Source organism: Podarcis liolepis (genome assembly GCF_965112155.1).
Source record: "Podarcis liolepis genome assembly, chromosome: 6".
Taxonomy (NCBI): Eukaryota; Metazoa; Chordata; class Lepidosauria; order Squamata; family Lacertidae; genus Podarcis; species Podarcis liolepis.
Genome location: NC_139559.1, coordinates 76,616,592 through 76,641,342, shown reverse-complemented (window position 1 = coordinate 76,641,342; position 24,751 = coordinate 76,616,592). Strand labels below are relative to the sequence as shown.

The window sequence follows — 24,751 nt, the reverse complement described above, 5'->3', positions numbered from 1 at the left end:
AACAGACTAGCCTCAAACATTTAATAACTGACACAGTACACAAAAGAGATTAGGTGGGCAACCACAAATGAATTAGCTGCACTCATGCTGCAGAAAACAGGAGTTTTGGAAAGTAGCTCATTCATAAATAAACAAACACACACAAACAAATGCATCCATCTCCTATAGCTTCCAAAACATACAAATGAATATAGCAGGCAATGGGTACTTACAGTCATTCCACCTGGACAATAACACCCAGGCTGAAAAGAAAACACAAAACACTTATCATATTTCTTTAGCAATCTTACTAGAATGCCGTTTTTATGGAGGAATTTTGTGTGGATTAAGATTGATCAATGATTCTTTACACTTTAAAAATCACGAAACGCAACCCTGTATCGGGAAATTTTAAAATGTTTAGTGTTTTACAATTTTTTATGTGTTGTAAGCCGCCCAGAGTGACTGGGGAAACCCAGCAAGATGGGTGGGGTATAAATAATAAAATTATTATTATTATTCTGGACCCTAAAACGTCAGCTCTTAGTTCTTCCAAGATGCATTTCCCGAACATTGCTAAGGTTTCGGTTTTGATTCTTCTTCTTTGTATTTCATTTCTGTTGCGTTGTCTACATTAGATAGCAAGCCTGTTTGCACAGGGTCTGTTTTCTTAAAAATTCAGGTACATTCATCTGGCTTGTACCTGAATGCATGCAATGAGCGCTCACACCCTTCTTTGTGGGCACCCTTTGCGGGACTGCGCATGGCACCACGGCCCACTTGGGACCCACCAGCTGGTTTGGCAGTCCTGCCCCCCTGTGCTAGTCCTTGGAGGTTCCCGCCAAACCTCAGTTAGCCAATCAGCCCTGCAGAGAGGCGGGGCCAGCTGTTTAAATAGGAGGCGGAGCCAGCAGCAACCATGTGATTGGCTCCGGAGCTTCACCCACCTACCCAACCCTCCCTTTGTTTAATGCTTTTTTGCAGGTTAACCATTTTCCTTCCTGTTCAGCGGGTGCTGCTATGGTCTTTGGATGGTTGCTGTTGAAGAGCCGGGAAGGAATTTCCTTGCATTGGCAGGTTTTGCCTTCCCCGTAGCAATTTGTCACAACTTTGGCGGTTTTAGGCCTTGGGCGGAATCCTTTAGTCTGTCTTTCCTATATGGGGGGGGGGACGTGAAGTGGTGACCTTGAGGACTATGAATGCAACCTCCTGGGCAGGACTGGAACTTAGAGGGGAGGGGTGTTATATACTGAGTTGAATAGGATCCAAAATGCAGCAGTCTGATTGGTCCTAGAACAATAGGATTCAGAATGCAGCAGTCTGATTGGTCCTAGAACAATAAGATTCAGAATGTAGCAGTCTGATTGGTCCTAGAACAATAGGATCCAGAATGCAGCAGTCTGATTGGTCCACAGGAGCCACCCAATCCAGCTCCAGGTGGAAGTGAATCCGCAACCTGATTGGCCTACAGGAAAATTCCGGAATTAGCCAATCACGTGGGGCCCATTGTGTAAATAATGTATATAAAGCAGACATTCTGGGGGAACTTCCATTCCTCCTCACCACTATGAGCTGAATAAAGAGCATGAAATCCACTCTCGACTCCAAGTATATTTCACCTCTTAAAGGGGTTTGTATATGGGAGTCTCTGGCCATACACTGAAAGGTTGCCAGTGAACTCCCCTGTGTTGCAGGGATATGGGGTGGGCTGCCAGTATACACAAGCGTCTTGCTGTGCACCCTCCCATATCCCATTCACCCTGAAGAGCCCCAGTTCCCTTGGCTGGGGGGCTGGGAGGGATACACACCCAATGCCTAAGCCAAGGTCTTCCTACGTCTGAAAGGTTTAATAAACTTGTGGCCAATTTTTAATCCCATAACATGTTGTCATGAGTCATTATTCCTTCTGGTGGTCTCTCAGGGATGGGGGGGGGGGTCTCCGCCTGGGCACGCAATTAACAAGCATGGTAAGGAGAGAATGCTTACCTGTCCACCAGGTTGCCTGCCTCCGGAGTATGATGAGCTCTATATTTGCAAAAACAAACCAACAGGCTTTCATGTTCTAAACTTGTCTATCTATCACTACACAAGAGTTCACCAATTGCACCCAGTAATTACAGTATCAATTGTGTGAGGGGAAAATGCTTACCGGACTACCCTGCTGGCTTCCTGAAGGGGATGCTGAACCCTGTAATTATACAGTGAAAACACAGGTCATATATATATATATATATATATATATATAGCAATGGCTTTCCGATCTTTATACAGTATGCAGAATATGATAATAAAGCTTTATGATAAAATAAAGTAGCCATTACACAGTCAACACAGACTGGAAAAAGCCTTGATTGCGGAGGGTTAGGCTAATATGAACTGACTCTTAAGGCATTAAATGTGGAAAAGGTTTGGTAAAGGAATCAGGGGAGAACGATGATGGTCTGTGGTCCAGCAGCCCATTATTAATCGGCTTCAAATCCTGGTTAAGAAACAAAGTTAAATGGAAGCTGATTGGCCTCATCCGTGGTTGACACTGGCTTTGGGATGGCGACACATGATACCTTGCTAAAGTTAAGCTGATCTGAACCTGTGCAGTGTCTCCATAGACCACCTGGGAGCCCTTTATATGTCTGATGCCTTGAATTTCACCATGGAAAAAAGTCAATATATTTATGTAATAAATAAAATAAAGGGGATGAGAGATGCAGATGAGTGCCACAATGTGAGATCATCTGCTTACCCGCAGAGCAGGCAAATGACAAATTGCACATCTGCTCTAAAATATTGCAGCAAATTCATAAATATATCTAAGCAAATTTATAAAATATTAAAGCAAAGTTATGAAATATTAACATTTTGAGTAAACATTACCTGTCCAGACTGGCTTCCTCCTGAGGACCCCTAAAAGCAACACAAAAGCAATCAATTTCTGTGCTAATATGGCACTTCTCTTTGTGTGGTTTCTCCCCCCACACTCTTTCTGCATGTTAATTTCTTACCTGTCCAACAGACTGGCTGCCTCCTGAAGAAGTGGAGTTCTGTAAAAGAATAGGAAGTGTTTGTTTCTATTCCTTTTAAAAAGCAACAGCCAAGCAATCTTTGGGTGGTTTAGATTTCTTTTGGAAATAAGAGAACGTCTATACCTCAATCCAGCTAGGTGCCAAATTCTTACCTTTCCACCAGGCTGACTGCCTCCTGAGGAAGAGTTGTTCTGCAAAAAATTAGGAATTGATTGTTTCTGCTCCTGATGCTTTGTGGTACGCTTCTTTGGAAACAGGTAAATGTCTATATTCTGACCCAGCTGCATGCGTCTCTGATGCTGGATGAGAGCAGCACCAATTTGCTTTGCATCCAGAGTTCCTTTCCTATGGCTCATGAGAAAGAGACTAGATCTACTGCCACCTGCAGTCCTTCTGAACAGCTGACTGCTCCGATTGCTGATTTTTCTGACAGCAGTACGCATGTGCAGACCTATCTAGTGTGCGATGGGGTATCTTTAAAGATATACCGTATTTTTCACTCTATAAGATGCACCAGACTACAAGACGCACCTAGTTTTTGGAGGAGGAATACAAGAAAAAAAATATTCTGAATCTCAGAAGCCAGAACAGCAAGAGGGATCGCTGTGCAGCGAAAGCAGCGATCCCTCTTGCTGTTCTGGCTTCTGGGATAGCTGCGCAGCCTGCATTCGCTCCATAAGACGCACACACATTTCCCCTTACTTTTTAGGAGGGGAAAAAGTGAGTCTTATAGAGCAAAAAATATGGTAAATAAGGTTTCTATATGGCCTGCTTGTCCAAGTTTTGGCCAGATTCTGAGCATGCCATCCAGCGTGGGCCTTTTGGGCCACATTTCCAGCTTCCATTGAAAAAATATTAGGTTGCTAGCCTTTGTAAAACCAGAGATATGAGGCAAAACCACAGGAAGATTCTGGCCAATTGTTTAGTGAGACGCCAACTCTGTGTCTGCCTTCCATTGTCTTAGGAAGGAAGACACAGCTATGATTGCCATACAGAGAAGCAGCGATAACCATCTTTGTTTCCCTCTTTCATAAACTGATGGCTACAAAGCAATGCAAGAAGCAATTTACGATCTCCTCCTTGTATTTGCTCTTTTTTATAATCTAGCTGAAGGGAAGCTGCCCAACTTTTCCGCTTCCTAGATTTTAACAGGCTTCTAAAAATAAGTCAACTTAAGGCGAAGTATCTTATACAATCTTATGATTTCCAAGCCTGGTCCTGTATTTGCTTGAAGAAATCCTGTGGATACCAACCCCATTCTTTCCCCTTCATCTTAAATCAAGATTCTCCTCCCACAGACACTGAACTCCAATGCAACTTTACATTTTGGCTCCCCTAACCCAAGATTCTACTTTCCTCCATTAACTTTTTAAAAATCGGATTCTTTAATTATGAGTGACTATGTATATAATATATAATCTTTCTTTCTTTCTTTCTTTCTTTCTTTCTTTCTTTCTTTCTTTCTTTCTTTCTTTCCCTCCTTCCTTCCTTCCTTCCTTCCTTCCTTCCTTCCTTCCTTCCTTCCTTCTTTCTTTCTTTCTTTCTTTCTTTCTCAGGGCCCTCGTATTTACAGAACCGCCTCTCCTGGTATGCCCTGCAGAGGACCTTAAGGTCCATGAATAACCATAGTTTAAAAGTCCCGGGCCCTAAGGATGTCAGACTATCCCCACCTGGGCCAGGGCCTTCTCAGTGATGGCTCCGACCTGATGGAATGCTGTGTCCCATGAGACTAGGGCCCTGCAGGATTTAACCTCCTTCCGTTGGGCCTGTAAGACAGAGCTATTCCGCCTGGCTTTCAATTTGAATTTAGCCTGATCTTTTATTCTCCTCTCTTCCCTCCCCCTCCCCTTTTTATGAAGATTACCTGCTCTGGGACCCCACCGCTAATTCTCCCCTGGCCTCCGCACTGGCCCAAATAGGACTAATTTAGCCAGTTAGCCCTGGTGACTATCTAATGTTTATTGGATGGATTTTCCCCCAAATTGATTTTTGAACTTTGAATTTATTGTTATTCATGCTTTTATACTGTATTTTATGCTGTTTTTTGTTGTATCACAATTAAGTGTTTTAAATTTGTTGTTAGCCGCCCTGAGCCCGGTTTTCTGAACCGGGAAGGGCGGGGCATAAATAAAAATTTATTTATTTATTTCTCTTTCATAGGTCCTTCAGTGCCCTTGAAGAAAGCTTTTGCCAAAATGCACTGGACATTTTACACAGAGAGAGAAAGAGATAGAGAGAGTGAGAGACAGAGAATAATTTTGAGATCTCATTTCTTTCTTTCTTTCTTTCTTTCTTTCTTTCTTTCTTTCTTTCTTTCTTTCTTTCTTTCTTGTGTCTGATGTTACAGCATTTTTTCCTCTTGATTTGCATAGCCAGCAGATTTGCTTAATATGCAAACCCAGCTGACCAGATTTGGAGAACTGCGGCATAGTATTTTGTTACTATTTCGCAGTTATCATAATGGCTCCTAACAGTTATTAGACTAAGCTACAAACACATTCTGATAAACAGGAGAACACCAGTTTTCAAGACCCTTGTCAAGATTTCTCAAATGCATGTCTCAGCTCCACGCGTTAAAATATGATCGCATTTTAGAAGTATATTTAAAGCATGATTATATCGGAGTGTTCTTTCTGGGACTAAACAAAAAGCTTTCTATTCAAATTCGAAATACTCATGGACCAAACCTGTACTAGGGAGGAGCCAATGTTCCAATTATAAAAGCGCATTCACTGTCAATGGTAAGAAAATTATAAACAGGAAAGGATTTTTTTACCTTTCCATATTGGCTGCCACTGCCGTACGATCCACCCTGCCCGTACTGGCTGCTGCTGCTGCCGCCATATGATCCACTCTGCCCATACTGGTTGCTGCCGCCACCGTATGAGCCACTCTGTCCAGAAAACAATTTTTAAAAAAAGAAAAGATGGTTTGTCACTGATGCACCATATTACCATATCAAAAGATCTACAGCAAGCCACTCTCTAAGCAGAAATAAGCAGAAAATCTTCTTGGCCCTGCTAGTACTCTTGATTCAGTGGGAGGCATCCATTCACTACTGGCAAATTTTGCAGATTTTGCCTCCTCCAATTTCCAGCACCTCCTGAAAATCTCCTCTGGAAGGTCCCAGGAGCCTCTGGAAAAGATCTCCAGGGGCTGCTGGGGACCTGCATAGAGGAAAAAGGTAAAGGTAAAAGGACCCCTGACCATTAGGTCCAGTCGTGACCGACTATGGGGCTGCGGCGCTCATCTCGCTTTATTGGCCGAGGGAGCCGGCATACAGCTTCCAGGTCATGTGGCCAGCATGACCAAGCTGCTTCTGGTGAACCAGAGCACACATGGAAACGCCATTAACCTTCCCGCCAGAGCGGTACCTATTTATCTACTTGCACTTTGGCGTGCTTTCGAACTGCTAGGTTGGCAGGAGCAGGGACTGAGCAACAGAAGCTCACCCCGTCACGGGGATTCGAACCGCCGACCTTCTGATCGGCACATCCTAGGCTCTGTGGTTTAACGCACAGAGCCACCCGTGTCTCTTGGGCATAGAGGGAAGGAAACTGGCAAAGTTATCTCCCAGTAGATGGCACCTTTCAAGGCAACCCACACTTTTGTTTCCTTATGTATGGATTGGATCCAGGCGTCACTCCTATCATGGATGGGGAGGCTAATTTTGCATCTCCCGCTGTAGCCCTCAGTGCCACACTGTTCTGGATGGGGGGGGGGAGCAGGGAGAGGGAGGAAGTGGCAGAAAGTCACACACCCCAACACACACACACCTTCCACCAGATTCATCCAATGGATCAGAAAGCTTTGTGGGCAGAAGAAAACCTTCCATCTACAGAAGGCAAAGTCCAGATGGCTTTATGCCGCCTTGAGATATCTATCTATCTATCTGTCTGTCTATCTATCTATCTATCTATCTATCTATCTATATCATCTATGTATGCTACTTTATGAATTTGTTTTTACCTGCCCATATTGGCTGCCTCCACCATATGATCCACTCTGTCCACCCTGCAGGGGAAACATTAATTACAATAGCTGCTTTTTTATGGTTGCTTTCTATTACCAGGAGCAGAAATTAGCATATAAATGTTTTCTTTTCTTTATTTTTTATAGCTGTGTTTATGCTAAGGCATATGTTCCCTAATATGCACACATTAAGTGAGTTTTTACCTGTCCATATTGACTGCTGCCACCGCCATAAGATCCACCCTGGGGAGAAAATGCATTATTATATTATTATAATATAATCAGAACCAGTGAAGGCAGTGAAGGTCCTGTGTGAGTGCCTGGAGGCGGTTGGAGGATGGATGGCAGCTAATGGATTGAAGTTGAATCCTGACAAGACAGAAGTACTGTTTTTGGGGGACAGGGGGCGGGCTGGTGTGGAGGACTCCCTGGTCCTGAATAGGGTAACTGTGCCCCTGAAGGACCAGGTGCACAGCCTGGGAGTCATTTTGGACTCACAGCTGTCCATGGAGGCGCAGGTCAATTCTGTATCCAGGGCAGCTGTCTACCAACTCCACCTGGTACGCAGGCTGAGACCCTACCTGCCCGCGAACTGTCTCGCCAGAGTGGTGCATGCTCTGGTTATCTCCCGCTTGGACTACTGCAATGCGCTCTACGTGGGGCTACCTTTGAAGGTGACTCGGAAACTACAACTAATCCAGAATGCGGCAGCTAGACTGGTGACTGGGGGCGGCCGCCGAGACCACATAACACCGGTCTTGAAAGACCTACATTGGCTCCCAGTACGTTTCCGAGCACAATTCAAAGTGCTGGTGTTGACCTTTAAAGCCCTAAACGGCCTCGGCCCAGTATACCTGAAGGAGGTACCACCCCCACCGTTCTGCCCAGACACTGAGGTCCAGCGCCAAGGGCCTTCTGGCAGTTCCCTCATTGCGAGAAGCAAAGCTACAGGGAACCAGGCAGAGGGCCTTCTCGGTAGTGGCGCCCGCCCTGTGGAACGCCCTCCTGTCAGATGTCAAAGCGATAAATAACTACCTGACATTCAGAAGACATCTTAAGGCAGCCCTGTTCAGGGAAGCTTATAATCTGTGATATTTTAGTGTATTTTTGGTTTCTATGGAAGCCGCCCAGAGTGGCTGGGGAAGCCCAGCCAGATGGGCGGGGTACAAATAATAAATTATTATTATTATTATTATTATTATTATTATTATTATTATTATTATAGAATAGCAAACCTTCCCTAAGATATTTTCAAGATTTAAGAGCAAAATAAGCATAGTGTGTGTGTGTGTGTGTGTGTGTGTGTGTAGTATTACTATGGCAGGTATTTCATTTATCTATTAACATAGTTCCTACCTGTCCGCTGCTGCCGCTGCCATATGATCCACCCTGGGAAGAAAATACTTATTTATCATCATCATCATCACCACCATCATCATCATCACTATTTACGAATAGCAAACCTTCCCTAAGATATTTTCAAGATTTAAGAGCAAAATAAGCATTGAGTGTGTGATATTACTATGTCAGGTATTTCATTTATCTATTAACATAGTTCTTACCTGTCCGCTGCTGCCGCCTCCATATGATCCACCCTGAACAGAAAACAATTACTACTTCAGATAAGGTTTATTTGTTGGTGCAATACCACATTACATTAGTATATCTGACATTCAGCTACTTTCTGTATTGCGGAACAGAAATAAGCACAACACTTTTACGATAAGACATCTTTGTGCATACTATCTAACACTACGGTATAGACCAGTGTTTTTGGACAACAAATCCTATCATCCCTGACCACTGGTCTTGCTAGCTAGGGATGATGGGAGTTGTAGTCCAAAAACAGCTGGAGACCCAAGGTTGGGAAACACTGGTATAGACAATGTCTCCAGATGTTGATGGAGTATAACTCCCATAATTCATGCCCATTGGTTATGCTTGCTGCAGATGATGGGAGCTGGAATCCAGTGTCTGGAGACCCAAGGCCGAAGAACATTTGTAGAGATTACATTACACACACACACACACACACACTCACTTACCTGTCCGTATTGGCTGCTGCTCCCATATGATCCACTCTGTCCACCCTGAACAGTAAAACATGTTACTTCAAAAAAAGATTGTTTCTTTCAGATGCGATAGTACCATATGCTTAACACACATTGTGCAACTAATTGGGATCCATTTCTATCTGGTATTTGCAAAGAAACTGCCTTGGTTGATCTAGCTGGTGAATGATATTGGAGAAAAGGCAGCAACTCCAGCGCTGGGAATTCAGCTTAACATTATTGTCATTCAAGTTAATGGAATGGACATCAAAGGTCTCCTAGTCCAAATGCCTGCTACGAGTTAACACCTCATGGATTTCTCCCTAGTTATCTCCCACCTCATAAAAAAGGGCCCATTAGATCCAGTCATAGCCGACTCTGGGGTTGCGGCGCTCATCTCGCTTTATTGGCCGAGGGAGCCGGTGTACAGCTTCCGGGTCATGTGGCCAGCATGACTAAGTCGTTTCTGGCGAACCAGAGCAGCACATGGAAACGCCATTAACCTTCCCGCCAAAGCGGTACCTATTTATCTACTTGCACTGGTGTGCTTTTGAACTGCTAGGTTGGCAGGAGCTGGGGCAGAGCAATGGGAGCTCACCCCGTCACAGGGATTCGAACCGCTGACCTTCTGATCAGGAAGTTCTAGGCTCTGTGACAGAGTTATCCCTAGTTATCACCCACCTCATACAAAAGGGCCTCTGAAGCAGATCTTAAGGATTATGCAGGAACATAGGAGGGGAAAAAATGCTCCTTCAATCGCCTAGTTTTAAGCTATTTGGGGCTCTTTAGAGTAAAAGCACCACATTTAGTGGTGCCCAGAATCTAACAAATTGTTAGCTAGAGATGGATAAAATATTTTCAGACCAGCATTAATAATCTTGATACCATGTTCTGAATTTAAGTGAAGTTTCTAAAAAGCTTTCAGATGGCAAATAATATAACAACCAATAGTCTAGCCTGGCTCTTACTAGAGCCCAGATAACGCCATAATGACATGTACATTGTATATTACATGCATGTATAACTCTTTTACCTGTCCATATTGACTGCTACCGCCGTATGATCCACCCTGTCCATATGGATGACCATAACCATATGATCCACCCTGTATTTAAAAAAGTCTCATTACTTATTACTACTTATTACAACCATTTAAAAAAAATATGCAAGCTCAATATAACTGCATAATAAATAAACTGTAGATAAATAGTCAAAGCTGGGGGGAAATATAGGAGAAACAACCATATTGGCAGTTGTCCCCATACGATCCCCCTGCCCGCTGTCCAGAAAACAGCTATTTCAAGAAATATTCTCTGATGCTGAAATACTTTATTGCTGAAATATATCTGCACTCAGCTACTTTCAATAACCAGGACAGGAAATAAGCATTGAATGTATTTTTATTTTATTTTTCATAATTCTCTCTTTCTCTCTGTCTTTCTCTCCATATGCTATATTACAAAATAACATTTACCTGTCCATATTGGTTGCTGCTGCCGTATGATCCACCCTGAACAGAAAACAATTATAAATTGAATAAGGATTACTTTAATACATCTCAACTAGCTTCTTATATTCAAAGGCAGAAAACCCCCCACTAAACTTTTATCTATATAATAACACACTGTGTATTACAACACACACACACACACACACACGATAACAAAATACTTTTTTACCTGTCCATATTGGCTGCCACCATAAGATCCACTTTGTCCACCCTGAACAGAAAACAATTATAAATTGAAAAAGGATTACTTTAATACACCTCAACTAGCTTCCTATATTCAAAGGCAGAAAAACCCCCACCAAACTTTTATCTACATAATAGCACATCATTTATTACTATATATATCTATTATATCTATCTATCATCTATCTATCTATCATCTATCTATCTATCTATCTATCTATCTATCTATCTATCATACATATACTAGATAACAAAATTATTTTTACCTGTCCATATTGGCTGCCACCATAGGATCCACTCTGTCCACCCTGAACAGAAAACAATTATTACCTGAATAATATTACCTTAGCACATGTGCAATGCAATCCTACCACTGGCTAAATGGGGTTAGGAAGGAGTGAAGGTTTGTCTCCTTTGCTAGAGATGAACTTGGGTAGCAAAGGGCATGGGGGTTCCTGTTATGCCCTGTTATGTTCCTCCATGGTCATACAGAAACAGCTGTTCCTTATTTTGCGATCGGTAGCTGGCGTTAAGACTCAAAACAGAGATTCAGCAGGGGAAAGACAAAGGTGGCCTTGGGACCCCTTGACCCAAGGCCTCTTTATTTGCCAAATGGGCTCCTGAATTGAGCTCTTAACCTCTGTTAGCATGGAGCTGGCCTTACTTATCTCCTGCCCATTCCCCATTCGAACTGGGGAAGTGGGGATTAAAAACAAAACACCCAGCCAGCAAAAAAGAAAATGACACCCCAACACCATCTACTCTGACCAGCACAAGCTGGCAGGATTTTGGAAGTGGTGGCTATTCCATCACTATTCCAGTTCAATTTAGGATTGAATTCTAAACTACTTTTAAGTGGAGGATCAGAGTAATAATAAAAATATGTATACCATGTAAGACCTTGTATATATTACATATAGTGAAGGTAAAAAGGTAAAGGACCCCTGGATAGTTAAGTCCAGTCAAATGACTATGGGGTTGCAGCGCTCATCTCGCTATCTCAGCTTTCCAGGTCATGTGGCCAGCATGACCGAACCGCTTCTGGGCGCAACGGAACACCGTGATGGAAACCAGAGCGTATGGAAACACCATTTACCTTCCTGCCGCAGCGGTACCTATTTATCTACTTGCACCGGTGTGCTTTCGAACTGCTAGGTTGGCAGGAGCTGCGACAGAGCAATGGGAGCTCACCCTGTTGTGGGGATTTAAACCACTGACCAGCAAGCCCAAGAGGCTCAGTGGTTTGGACCACAGCGCCACACTCTCCATTACTTATACACTTATACACTGTATGTCAAAAGAGTTTTTACCTGCCCATATTGGCCACTGCCGCCACCATGCGTTCCTCCCTGTGCAGGAGACATTTTTAAAAATACATTCATGTATCTGCCCTAAGCAACTCTCAATGTTTAAGAGCAAAATAAGCATTAAACAGATTTTATTTTCATGCCTCTGCATATACTGTATATTTACCATGGTGTTGTATCTGGCTAAATCATACTCAGAGCAGAACCACTGAAATAAAGTCAGTCATAGTTACCTGATGTTGAATAACTTCAGTGGGCTCACTCTGAATATGACTTAGCTGGATGCAAGCCATAGTGCAGTATATACTCTGTACGTACTATAAATTAAAAGTGCTTTTACCTGTCCATATTGGCTGCTGCTGCCATATCCGAACCGTCCACCCTGTACAGAAAATAGTTATTGTAAAAAAAATGTTGCTGGAAAAAAAACCATCTTGCTTTCTACATTCAGAAGCAGGAATAATGAGAAACACTTTTAATATCTCTGGTATGCTACTTGTAATGCCTATTAAAAGTTCTTGCTACTTATTAAAAGAGTTTGGATTTGAAGAAAAGTTTGGATTTGATATCCCACTTTATCACTACTTGAATGAGTCTCAAAGCAGCTAACATTCTCCTTTCCCTTCCTCCCCCACAACAAACACTCTGTGAGGTGAGTGGGGCTGAGAGACTTCAAAGAAGTGTGACTAGCCCAAGGTCACCCAGCAGCTTCATGTGGAGGAGCGGAGACACGAACCCAGTTCACCAGATTACGAGACTACCGCTCTTAACCACTACACCACACTGGTTCTAAAAGTTATTACCTGGCTGCCACCACCATATGATCCACCCTGTAGGAGAAAACAAACAATCCATACTTCAAAAAGTTTCTTGAGGATCTGTTGAATTACACTAATATATGCACACTAAACTATTTTTTAATGTTCAGGAGCAGCAAAAAAGCAGAGGGATATCCTACTAAAGTCATACTCCAAGTAGACCCATTAATATCAATTGACTGAAGATGCTTAATTCCGCTGATTTCATTGGTCTGCCAAGAGTATGACTGATGCTGGATATCACCCATAAAACCCATTTTTCCATTCATTTTTAAAATCTTAGTGTATAGTATTACTGCATGATGCATTTCATATATGCTAAGTATCAAAAAAGAGTTTTTACCTGTCCATATTGACTGCCATACGATCCACCACCCTGCGCAGAAAACAATGACTTCAATAACAACAAAACCCAATTGCTAAAGATGCTATATCACTTTAATAGGTCTGCACTGCGGAAATACTGATAAATGTAAAAGTATCTACTGTACATGGGATGAGCAATCCCTAAAGTGGGGGGGACGGACTAAAGTCAGACAAACTGCCATATTCATAGGCTTGCCAGAACTGTGTCACTACAGAGGACGAAAGAGTGGCTTTCCTATTTATTGTCTTCTCCACCCCATGACCAGGAAAAGTAATCTTATGTGAACCAGGTGTCCTATTATCTATAACAGGGTAAAAGGTAAGGTAAAGGACCCCTGGATGGTTAAGTCCAGTCAAAGGTGACTATTGGGTTGTGGCACTCATCTCACTAAGGGAGCCGTTTGTCCACAGACAGCTTTCTGGGTCATGTGGCCAGCATGACTAAACTGCTTTTGGCACAACGGGACACCGTGATGGAAGCCAGAGCGCATGGAAGAACCATTTACCTTCCCGCCACAGCAATACCTATTTATCTACTTGCACTGGTGTGCTTTTGAACTGCTAGGTTGGCAGGAGCTGGGACAGAGCAACAGGAGCTCACTCTTCGTGGGGATTTGAACCACCAACCTTCCGATCAGCAAGCCCAAGTGGTTTAGATTACCCACTCCCTCCAACCTATAATGCTAAATGAAATCACGAGACAACCAGTTTGGGAACAGTAAAGAAAAATAGTTACCTGTGCACCAGGGCAAAAACATTCTCCCTGTAAAAATACAAAAGTTAGCTCCATTTTTGTTGTGAGAAGTCAGATGAAATGCAATTCGCATTCCCCTAAGTTTATATTGATAAAATGGGAGCTGCAAGATTCTATGGATACTTCTGCCACATTTTAAGTAACATGTGCAAATTCAAAAAGGATTTAAGTTGTAATCTATTCCTACATGGGATGGGAGTCAAGCCCCAATGTTGCATCAGCATCTGGGGGAAAATCCACGTACTGAATTTCTGAGGTAAAATTGATTTCTGTTTTCTGATGGAATATCCAGCATGCTGTTGCTTGATGGCGTCAGGCCCAATCTAGGCTGGTGCAGCAATTTGTCTTGAGCGATAGGGATGTGAATGTGGTGGCAATGGCCCCACACCCTGTCGTGTTCCACTCCTGCCCAGCCAGGGCTTGGATTGTCCTGCCAGTTATTTAAAATTTTATTGTATGAATTTGTGTGTATTGAGATGCAACTCGCCCTATAACCGGTGAAACTGGTGAAGGGCAGGATATGAACTGAGCAAAAGGCTGAAACAAATGCGCAGGGAAGTCACTCGGGATAATCTTAAGATTTTCTTTGAAATGCAGAAGAAAAGGAACTACAGTTGCCCAAGTGTCAGAAAGAGGCTGGTTGTCAATAAAAGGTAGCGAGGCAAGGAAATTGAGGATTGGAGAAACCGAAAGGATGAAAAATGACCAGAGAGGAAATTGACCGAGAATTGGGGCAGTGGGGGAGCAATTGAAAGAATAGAAACTGAAGTCTCCTCACTCTCCCATTAACATTTGGATACAACAAACAGTTGAACAAGGTCCCATCAAATTTGCTTACCTGCCTATTGGCATAAGCCACAAATGATCCATCCTATAAAGACAAAGTGAATTAAAAAATAAATAGAATCTCAATATACAGTTCATTCTCCTATCTGCACTTAACTGTTCAAAGTGCTGCTTACTGCGTGTGTTTAATTATTTCATCGCACCAAGCTCCAGCATTATTAAACATAATTTGAATTTTGAAGTATTTAAGGCAGATGTTTATAGGTTGATACACACACTGTGGTCCATCTGTTAGTAACCTCGAGGCTGGATTACTGCTATGCGCTCTGTGTGGGGCTGCCCTTGGGCCTGGTTCAGACGTTCCAGCTGGTGTAGAATGCAATGGCCAGATTACTGACAGGGACATCTGGCCGACAACATTTGCCAAAATTGTTAATGCACCTGCAATGGTTGCTCTTCTACTCCTGAGCCAGGTTCAAGGGCCTTGTATTATTTCACAAAGCCCTGAACAATTTAGGAGCACCTCAGCCCCAGCACAGTCGCTGAGATCAACTGCAGGAACGTTGTCAGTTGTGGCCTGAGTTGGCGAGGCTCATTCGACAGAAACAAGGAACCGAGCCTTTAATGTCATCGGCCCGGTATTACGGAATGCTATACTAGCAGAGATTTAGCAGGCGCCTTCGGTTTCAACTTTCAAACGCCTGCTGGAAATGTTTCTATTCTGTCAGGCTTATGTAGATAATTAAGAACAAATATTTCCACAATGTATAGCTGATTTCTGTTTTTATTTTTATTTTATATGTTTTCAATTGAATGGTTTTATGTACAATTGTTGTGAACCACTTTGATTTTTTTTTTTTTTTTACAATAGCGATATGTGACTATATATATATCTGAGCAACAGCGCCATAATTTGTCTTTACAAGATTATCATGCTGCTGTACAGTGTAGGTGGAAGACCCTAGGATTTGCTGCTGACCAGTGAAAGTTCTTCCCCCTGGAAGCTAGAATGTCAGGAAGCAGCCTATGCCATAATCAATCTTCCTGCTAGCAGCTGTTGAAAGAGATGTGATTTCCCCACCAGTGTCCTCCTGATTTTCATTATGTCATAAGTGCTATCCTATATGACCAACAATATACACCCAAAAATGCACCTGGAGGACCTTTGTACGACTTAAGAGCTCATGCTACAATCCAGAAATTTCTATTTTTAACTTTCTAGCATTGTGCCTGTATAAGCAATATGAAGCAACATAAATTATTGGGTGAAGACAGAAAGAACAGGGAAAAAGATAGCCCATATTGCATCCTGCAGCCACAGGGTGAGCCCAAATTTGCAACTCAAATGCAATGCAATGAACTGAAGACAATATATATTATTATCAATGCATTACCTATACTAAGTAATAAACTATGCCAGCCCATCAGTTTTAAAATGTTCTAAGACTGCTGCATTTTTCAGCTTATTTGCTTATTTGCTTTCCCTTCCAGAACCAGATTTGCATTTTTTTCAGACAGAACAGAATCCTGGAGAAGAATATATTCATTTGGACTACATTCACTGAGTATATTTCCAAATAAACTCTGGTGCTTCATATTTCTTACATAAATCTTTTCCTGTGGATTCAGATTTTATTTCATTTTTAAGCCCAAATTGTGTTTTGGAAGATCATTTTTCATTTTTTGTTGAGTTTCTTTTCGTTTTCTTTTGCATGAGATTTTAACAATTTCATTAAAATTCCTAAATTTATGCCATATCCTGATTAAGAGCATAAAGAACACTTGATCACCCCCCCCCCCACTTTCAATAGGAGAGTGTATACACCTTGGAGAGTTACTTGTCCCTGGAGAGTCGCTGTCTTTGTATGAACACCAGAAAACTATAGAAAGTGAGTGGTAATTACTCTTGGATCAGAGTTGTTTGAAGGACCATCTGATCAAATTGATCTACAAGGGGGAAATTCTTACCTGTACATTATGGTTTTCGTTATTATAAAAGCTTTCGCCCTGTGAAAGATGCAAAATAATAAATAAACACCATCTATTTCTGTAATGTAATTATCAAAAGATTTTAAAACTTTACAAAGAATTAGTCTATGGCCATTAGGATATACAATAAGAACCAAACAGTCTGATGTGACTGAAATACAGAAACATCAAGAACATCTGACAGGATTGTGTAGGGTATGTGAAAGCCAAATTAGTAATATCTGGGGAAATTAATTGAAAGGACCACTGTAGTCAGGTCCCAGAGACTAATCATCCAGATTATTTATTTACTTAATTTCTATCCCACCTTTTGATCGAGAAGTACCCTCAAAGCATCTTACATAAAGTACTACAATGCAATGATACTGGGGCTGCTTCTACTTCCTCTGGGACACAAAATTGCTCAGGGGCACGACATATCTGTTTTCATAGGAATTCACTGTCCGAAGGATGAGAAAGAGCAACAAGTCTGTCTCAGGTGAACTGCTGAGTGTTGGCATTTGGACTTTAGCTGCCTGGTTCATGCTTCTTCCTTTCATCCCCTAGATCTGCAAACCATTTTTACTCTCCGAGGGGAGTTCTGTTTCTTGGACAGGAGCCTACCATGTTGAAGGCAAATCACTTTTGAAATGAAGAGGAATTTCAAAAGCATGATACAACATGGTGGGTGGGTGGTTCTGCTGCCCACTGAAAAAACAGTCATTAAAAAATGCACCAGTTGTTTGCAAGTCCTTGAAAACTCCTAATATTGCAGTCTGAGAGGATGCCGATTTTGGTAACCGGTCCTCCTCTATAACAAATAGGCGGGCCTGATTTACTCTGCTCCAAACCCTGGTTATTAATCCCTCTGAAGCAGGTTCTAGCTTGCCTGAGCAGCAGTTAGTATAGTTCCCATCTTGCTTGCCAACCATGTTTAAGGTGAGATGAAGAAATTTCCTCAGGGGAGGAAGTGTGCATGGCTGATTTCCTAGCTGCAACACACATGTGCCCAATTGTATCTCCATTTGTCTCTTAGTGAGCTCTTCACATGTAGTGCCACACCACACAGACTGGGCAGGCACAAGAGATGTACAATGGCCTAATTTCAAGTCCTAGCTAGTATGTTTCAATGAAGACTTGATGGGAGTGGATGTCCTTACCTGGCCATAGGTATTGATACTTGGTGGATTAGAGGTTTCATTCTGTAACAAAGGCAGAAATTTCAGAAAGCAGAGTTATTTGCTTGCCTCAGCAACAGCTTAAATAAACGAAACGAGGCAAAAGAGGAAAATCTGCTTGTTCACTGGCTTTTCAAAGCTATAGAAGTTTGAGAGCCCAATCAGTGGAAAGGCAGCACCAAAGTTACAAAGGAAATGAAAAGGCAAGTTGTGCTCCTTTCAGTAGACATTGTATTCATTCGAGAATTGACAATGTACCTTGCATTTGATGCCGAATTTTGATGGTGCTGAACGCAAGCCATGTTTGCAAAGGAACAATCAGGAGCCTGGGGTCCAAATTGTTCAATGGCAAGAGGAGGCTCCAGATTGTTCCTTTGCAAACATGGCTTGCGTTCAGCGCTGCTTTGCACCTGATGATATATGATGCTGGGTGATTGACAGATAGGTGATTCCACCCATCTGTGAAAGGTGGACCATGAAGGGTTGGCCATAATTGAATCTGGACCATTGATGGAAAGGGGTTCACTACCCCGATATATAGAGACACATTGTATAAAGTAGGTATAAATAATCCTAGAAGTTTTCAGGAAACATCTTCTGGTTTATTTGATGTGCTCATTTAGACACATGTGCTTTTTTCTTTGCCATTAAGAGCTGTCTGGTTTGGGGGGAAAGCTCCCCTCCACTCTGCTGCAAACAGCAGCTCAGTGGACAATTATATGCATGTAGGTTTTAAGTAGGCAGCGCTGAGTCAATAAGGCTTTGTTTGACGAAAACCTGTCTGAAATAAGGCCCAAATCATTTCTGCCATTAACTACACCATAGGGCTGCGTTTAGCTCTCCTAATGCAGCCCAAAGAACACTTCTTTCTTATTTTATTTGTAATTTGTTTATTGAGATTATTCCACTGAGTACAGTAACACACATATAACACAAAAATTGAGACATAAACCGAAATATGTCTTTTGCGGGTGGCAGCATGAAAACACAGGAGAAAGCTGAGTGTTATCAGAGAATGGTTACATCCGGTAAAAAGGTAAGTTCAGAGATATGCATTAGTTAGACCAGCCACATGTTCCTTCTTGATTTGTAAATGTTATAACGCTCCACCAGTCTGCAGCGAGAGAGTCTTGCTTCTTCCTGCCTCTTGCTAGGCGCAAGCGTTGTGTTAGCTTCTAAGTTAAAGCTATTTCCTGCACTTTATTTTAACACCTCTACAGTACAAACAGTTAATTTTGGCACTAGCAAATACAACAGGCGCTGAAGAGTCAAAATGAAGAAAATGGTGTCAGGCAGTTCTTACTTTTTCACTCCGAGCTGCTCTGATCAGAGCGCGAGCCTGCAGAGAGAGAGACAAGGGAAAGTTTTAATGTCTTGCTTTTATTTGAACGAACTTCAAGCAAACTACTGTGTACCATACTAAGAGTTTGGTCAGCCACTTTGCAAAATATGATGTGGGCCACCTGAAGCTCAGAAAGAACTGCAGAGATAGAACAAGGCATCACATTTTGAAAAAGCTCTTATTGGATCTTCCCCATCTCTGAATGAGTGTTGGAGGACAAAGCCGATTAGGAGTTCTGCTCTCAACATAACATTTTATTCCAGTACAGTGGTACCTCTAGATACGAACGGGATCCGTTCCGGAACCCTGTTCGCATCTAGAGGTAAACGTATCTAGCGACGGCACGTCTGCACACATGCGCGTCACTTTTCGCCGCTTCTGTGCATGTGTGTGACGTCATTTTGAGCGTCTGCGCAAGCGGCGAAACCCGGAAGTAACACGCTCCGTTATGACTGTACAGTGGTACCTCTGGATACAAACGGGATCCGTTCTGGAGCCTTGTCGCATCCTGAAGTAAACGTAAGACACAACTGCGTGTCGTATTTCGCCGCTTCTGCGCATGCACGCAACGTCATTTTGAGCGTCTGCGCATGCGGCGAAACCCGGAAGTAATGCACTCCGTTACTTCCGGGTCGCCGCGGAGCGCAACCCGAAAATATTCATCCCAAAGCTACTTCAACCTGAGGTATGACTATAATTCAGGCTGGGTGGGAAGAACATAGAAAGAAATCAGTACAAGGGCATATTTTCCAACTATTTTTTTAAAAAATATATATTTGGATTGGCAGAGAATGCTGGGCAAAAGATTCCTCCATTGCAGGGGGTTGGACTAGAGGACTCTTGTGATCCCTTCCAACTCTACAATTCTAGGATATATACAAGTAGCACTTACTTTTTCACTCCGAGTCTTTCTGGTGAGAGCGCTTTGCACACTCCGTGCCTTTCTGATTACAGGAAGTGCCTTGGGAAGTAAGGAAAGAAAAGATTAGTTTTAGATAACATTTATGCTTATAGCTGAGAGCAGTGCTGTTCAACATTCCTATGTTCAGGGAACCTTTCCACATCACTTTGTCCACTGAGGAACACCTGCATTTTACAAAATATTGTTTTAGGTGGGCCTGCAGGGCCTCTGCATTACTCTGTATAAACCTAGCATACACCTTGAAACACACTCAACACTCTTGTCTGCAGTGCATTATAAGGAAGAATCAACAGCAGTGGGAAGGTTGACTTCCCTCCACTAGATATGAAAGAGCTGGGTTCAAATCTCTGCAGTTAAAAAGCTCACCGCATTTATCTTTCTCAACTTAACCTAGCTCAAAAGACTGATATATTTTGCCACACAAACTGGCCAATTCACCCATGAGTGTTCAGGCTCCATAATAAAGTTGGCGCCATCTATTAGTGAGGTCTTTCTGCTTACAGAGCACATGTTCTCAGGAAGAGCATATTGTACAATATGTACATTTGCATATAAAAAATGAAACATACAACATCAAAGACGAGAGAGAGAGAGAGAGAGAGAGAGAGAGAGAGAGAGAGATGCAATATAAAATTATGGAATAACTGTTTTTTTCTTTTCTATTTGGCTGAAAGCTCTGCTTTATTATCATTTGGTAAAACTAGCAAGGACCAGTTAAAACTGCCCTGGTCTGATGCCATTACTATATCTCTTGCAGGAAAACATGAACTTCATCCAAGAAGTTCATGTTTTCCTGCAAGAGATATAGTAATGGCATCAGACCAAGGCTTGGACTATACAGAGGTGACAAATATACAAGTCAAATAAAAATTATTATAATGTCACAGTAGGAAAAGTGCCTAGGTACACAACACCACAGAGAATACCATGGGTAGCTGGAACCAGGCAGTTTACAAATACTACACTCACACCACGACCCAACACAAAGGGTCAAGAATGTATGACTAAAACTGTCTGCTAATGTACATGAACCCGTGTGCAGTTATCTACTTCCTGAAACAGTTTTTGAAAGCATTTATTCTCTTGACCTCAAAGCTGGCAAAGAATCCTGCATCCTGTTGATACAGCTACATATATTTATACAATTTTAAGAGCATATGAGCCAGTGCTGCCAATAAAATCCAACCCTGCTGACTCTTTTAAGAGTTAAAACTGAGATTATGGCCATGGGTAGTGCTTACTCTTTTTTCCTGAATCTTTCTGACGAAAGCTTTGAATGCCTCCTGTAAGGGGAAAACATAAACCCAAGTTAGCAGATGCTGAATGAATCCCTCTGTGGCTTTGTTTACACAAATATGCTCTTTAGAAGCATATTTGGAGCAAATCCAACATGTGGAAATCAAAGAGTACTTACTTGAGCTGCTACGTCCCTTTTGCCTCTACAGTTTGCTGAGCTCTGTCGAGATAAGTGGCATGGAATGAAATGAAAACAGGAAGCTTTTTATTTTTTTAAAATTAAAACGATGCCCACTCGATTTGTGACCCATGAAAGTGGAAGCTGAACTCAGCCCTCAGGTCCCTGACATATTGCCCCCGAGGCAATATGAAATGTGCAATGGTCCAAATGCAATAGATTAATGGAAATCGCTAGCGCCACAACTGTGCAATAGTGAGCAATTGTGCAACGGCCTTGTGATATAATAAGTAAAGCCAGCCAGCTTTCTCTCATACCTGGAAGGCTATAGAAAATTTCATTCCATTTAGTAGTGCAGCCATATCAAGATTTGAATTATCACTTCCTTCACAGGCTGCATTTTGAAACAGCCTGTAACAGTTGCCAACTCTAGAATATTTAAAATAAAAAAATTCCTTCCTGTAGCACCTTAAAGACCAACTAAGTTAGTTCTTGGTATAAGCTTTCGTGTGCATGCACACTTCTTCAGATACACACATGCACACGAAAGCTTATACCAATAACTAACTTAGTTGGTCTTTAAGGGGCTACAGGAAGGAATTTTTTTATTTTGACTATGGCAGACCAACACGGCTACCTATCTGTATCTAGAATATTTGTTAGTCAAGTCTTAGGTTCCTGAGCATGAGCGATGATTATAGGGTTCAAATCTGAGAGTCATATTCTTCCGATTCAAAGGATAATGTGTGGCCCCCTAATTTAACTTAGGCAACGCTTAAACTAATATTTTAAAATATTACAAATGAAAAATATTTACCACAGCTTTTCCTCCGTAAGTAGAGGCATCACCCTGCAGAGGGGGAAATAGTAAATTGTTATATATTTCGAAAAACAGAACCAAGAGACTAATTTGTGATATCTAAATATAAGGTGTCCCTCGCCCAAAGCTAGGAATGCATCAGTAGTACTACCTGAAATGGTTTAGCACCCCCTCCTCCAGGGAACTTTAAGGAACTGTAGTTCTTTAAGGGTTTAATGGGCTTTAGTGGTTAACTGTCAGTACTTTGATGAAACAGGATTCTGTGGTGGAAACCACCAACATATATAGGTATAAAAGTGATAAAAGTGTATAATATCAACAGACCTAGCAAGGTTTGTCAATCTGAAATGTGCCACTAGGGGATGCTGTTCGTTAAAATGTGAGAGAAAGCAGAAGACAGCCATTTTTATTTCAGATTCCATGTGGGTTTTAAAAGTTGAAGTACAGATATTAGAAACATAAAGAGTTGTGAAAATGGCTTTCCCCAGTCAAATGTCTTATTTTCTCCTGCCTTTCCTTTAGCCCGGCAAATTAATCAGGAAAAAAACATTAATTTCATCTTGTATAATCATTTTGTGCAAATGTAATGCACTGCAAGACAAATGTAATGTCTTACCAGCGTTTTAAAATTCTAGTTTCAGTTGTATCACCTTATAATATCGAAAAGACTGCTTGAAGAATGTGAAGTAGAAGATTTCAGGCAAAATAATATCCGTATTTATGTTTTTGTTTTTTTTAATGAGTTCATGAAAGTAGAAAAGGTAATTGAGAAAGATGACTATGCTTAAAAAAACAACTTTGAGGGGGGGGGGAACTGTGAGAGTATCCCTTTAGGATTTCATCTCAGAAACAAGTGAAATGTTATCTCCTTGGGATAATCAGCACATCAAATGCCAAGTGTAAGGTGCAACACAGAAGGGCTACTCTTACCTGATCGCAAATGACATTGCTGTAACGTCCACCAGTCTGCGATCCCTGCCAAAAAGTAAAATAAGGAACCCAATTATTTACCATGAGAAAAACTGCATAAATATCATGGGTTAAGGAGCCTGGAACTGAAGGCTGCACACCAAGGAACACCAGAGGTTTGTTGCCGGCTCTGTCACTGGGGGAGATGGAGGGGGGGCACTGTCCCATGTCTTGCATGTTGTGTGTGTGATGTGCGTCCCTCCATGTTTGGGCACATTTAGATGGTCATCACCAGCCCAGTTCCTGAACTGATGGGGCACCGGCAGTATTTACTGGAAGACTGTGGGCATCTGTTGGTTTTTTATGACTTCCTTGCATCTTCTACTTGTGTATATTTTTCCTGTCCTTCAGGGCTGAGCCTGCCGTTTTCCTTGGCAAAGGAGAAGTGTATCTCTAGTTCCAACATCTAGCCTAACTATGGGCTTGATATCCCCATCTCTCTGTGAACGATACCATGGAATAATCTGCACATATGCTATAATATTAAAACAATGTTTTACCTGTCCAGACTGACTGCTGCCACCACCAAATGATCCACCCTGTACAGAAAAAAAATACATCTTATTTAACAAAGGGTTAGCGTAACCTATCTGCACAAAGCTACTTCCTCTATTCGGGAGCAGAAATAAGCAGAGATACTTATTTGCATTTTATTTTCTGGATCTCTGTGTATACTTTGCGCATTAGCAAGTGTTATTGGTATTATTAAATTATCCACCCTTCACCCTAAGGCCCCAGGGATGTTTACAACATTTAAAAAACATCAATATGAAAACACAGTATTGAAAACAGTGTGTAAAACAACTTAAATAAGGTGGGCTCTGAAAATAGACATCTCAAGTGTCAAGGGATATATATATATATACAAAGCGTTAAAGAAAGAAAAAAAATCATTTGATCTTCAGAGACCCTTTTGAGTATCTTTATTGAGGTGTTCAATAAATTTATTACCGACCGGGGGGAAATATATCTGAAGGTTGTAATATCTCTTAGACCTGCTTTGTTTGCTATTTCCTAACCTGTCAGTTTTGATATTTATTAACTGGTTCTACAGAGGCTGAACTTTGTTATCATTTCATATTTTGGTCTCTCTGTAATGGATGGTTGACAAAAGATTAGATTGATTGAGCGACCAAGCCCTGTATCATGTGTATTTAGAAAGTGTTTTTACCTTTCCATATTGGGTACTGCTGCTGCTGCTGCTGCTGCTACTGCCGTATGTTCCACCCTGCAGAGGATACAGTTTATTATTATTGTTATTTTTTTAAAAACAGATTTTTCTGCTGAGATACCAGCTTGGTTTAATACATCTGCACCAGCCCTGCAATGATATGGCCTCTGGAAGAAGCACTAGGATAGAGTGGATCTCCCTCTCTGAGGACAGAGAAAGAG

The 24,751-nt window shown here is 41.8% G+C and overlaps 2 protein-coding genes across 51 annotated transcripts in view; both read right to left on the bottom strand.

The window, feature by feature from the left end:
* LOC310710274 (uncharacterized protein) overlaps positions 1-24,751 on the bottom strand; it is a 982,430-nt gene that overhangs the window by 121,914 nt on the left and 835,765 nt on the right. The window lies entirely within an intron of this gene.
* LOC310710241 (uncharacterized protein) overlaps positions 1-24,751 on the bottom strand; it is a 68,540-nt gene that overhangs the window by 7,376 nt on the left and 36,413 nt on the right. For 20 of the 50 annotated variants that reach the window (XR_014527907.1, XM_083510934.1, XM_083510977.1 and 17 more), the window contains 32 exons: positions 24,531-24,587; positions 23,860-23,898; positions 23,321-23,365; positions 22,388-22,420; positions 21,571-21,612; positions 21,398-21,439; positions 20,127-20,195; positions 19,196-19,231; positions 17,875-17,916; positions 16,715-16,753; positions 14,799-14,831; positions 13,943-13,969; positions 13,184-13,216; positions 12,826-12,852; positions 12,363-12,404; positions 12,026-12,064; positions 10,982-11,023; positions 10,702-10,743; positions 10,497-10,532; positions 10,056-10,127; positions 9,017-9,061; positions 8,534-8,566; positions 8,328-8,360; positions 7,176-7,214; positions 6,969-7,013; positions 5,776-5,892; positions 3,152-3,190; positions 2,979-3,017; positions 2,851-2,880; positions 2,129-2,167; positions 1,966-2,004; positions 213-242 (listed from right to left, as the gene is read on the bottom strand). Coding sequence is in view for 49 of the 50 variants with exons in the window: in XM_083510934.1 (XP_083367060.1) it covers positions 213-242; positions 1,966-2,004; positions 2,129-2,167; positions 2,851-2,880; positions 2,979-3,017; positions 3,152-3,190; positions 5,776-5,892; positions 6,969-7,013; positions 7,176-7,214; positions 8,328-8,360; positions 8,534-8,566; positions 9,017-9,061; positions 10,056-10,127; positions 10,497-10,532; positions 10,702-10,743; positions 10,982-11,023; positions 12,026-12,064; positions 12,363-12,404; positions 12,826-12,852; positions 13,184-13,216; positions 13,943-13,969; positions 14,799-14,831; positions 16,715-16,753; positions 17,875-17,916; positions 19,196-19,231; positions 20,127-20,195; positions 21,398-21,439; positions 21,571-21,612; positions 22,388-22,420; positions 23,321-23,365; positions 23,860-23,898; positions 24,531-24,587 (1,365 nt within the window). In the remaining variant the exon portion in view is untranslated. The remainder of the gene's footprint in view (positions 1-212; positions 243-1,965; positions 2,005-2,128; positions 2,168-2,850; positions 2,881-2,978; positions 3,018-3,151; positions 3,191-5,775; positions 5,893-6,968; positions 7,014-7,175; positions 7,215-8,327; positions 8,361-8,533; positions 8,567-9,016; positions 9,062-10,055; positions 10,128-10,496; positions 10,533-10,701; positions 10,744-10,981; positions 11,024-12,025; positions 12,065-12,362; positions 12,405-12,825; positions 12,853-13,183; positions 13,217-13,942; positions 13,970-14,798; positions 14,832-16,714; positions 16,754-17,874; positions 17,917-19,195; positions 19,232-20,126; positions 20,196-21,397; positions 21,440-21,570; positions 21,613-22,387; positions 22,421-23,320; positions 23,366-23,859; positions 23,899-24,530; positions 24,588-24,751) is intronic. The other 30 variants (XM_083510943.1, XM_083510956.1, XM_083510970.1 and 27 more) reach the window with 28 other exon arrangements.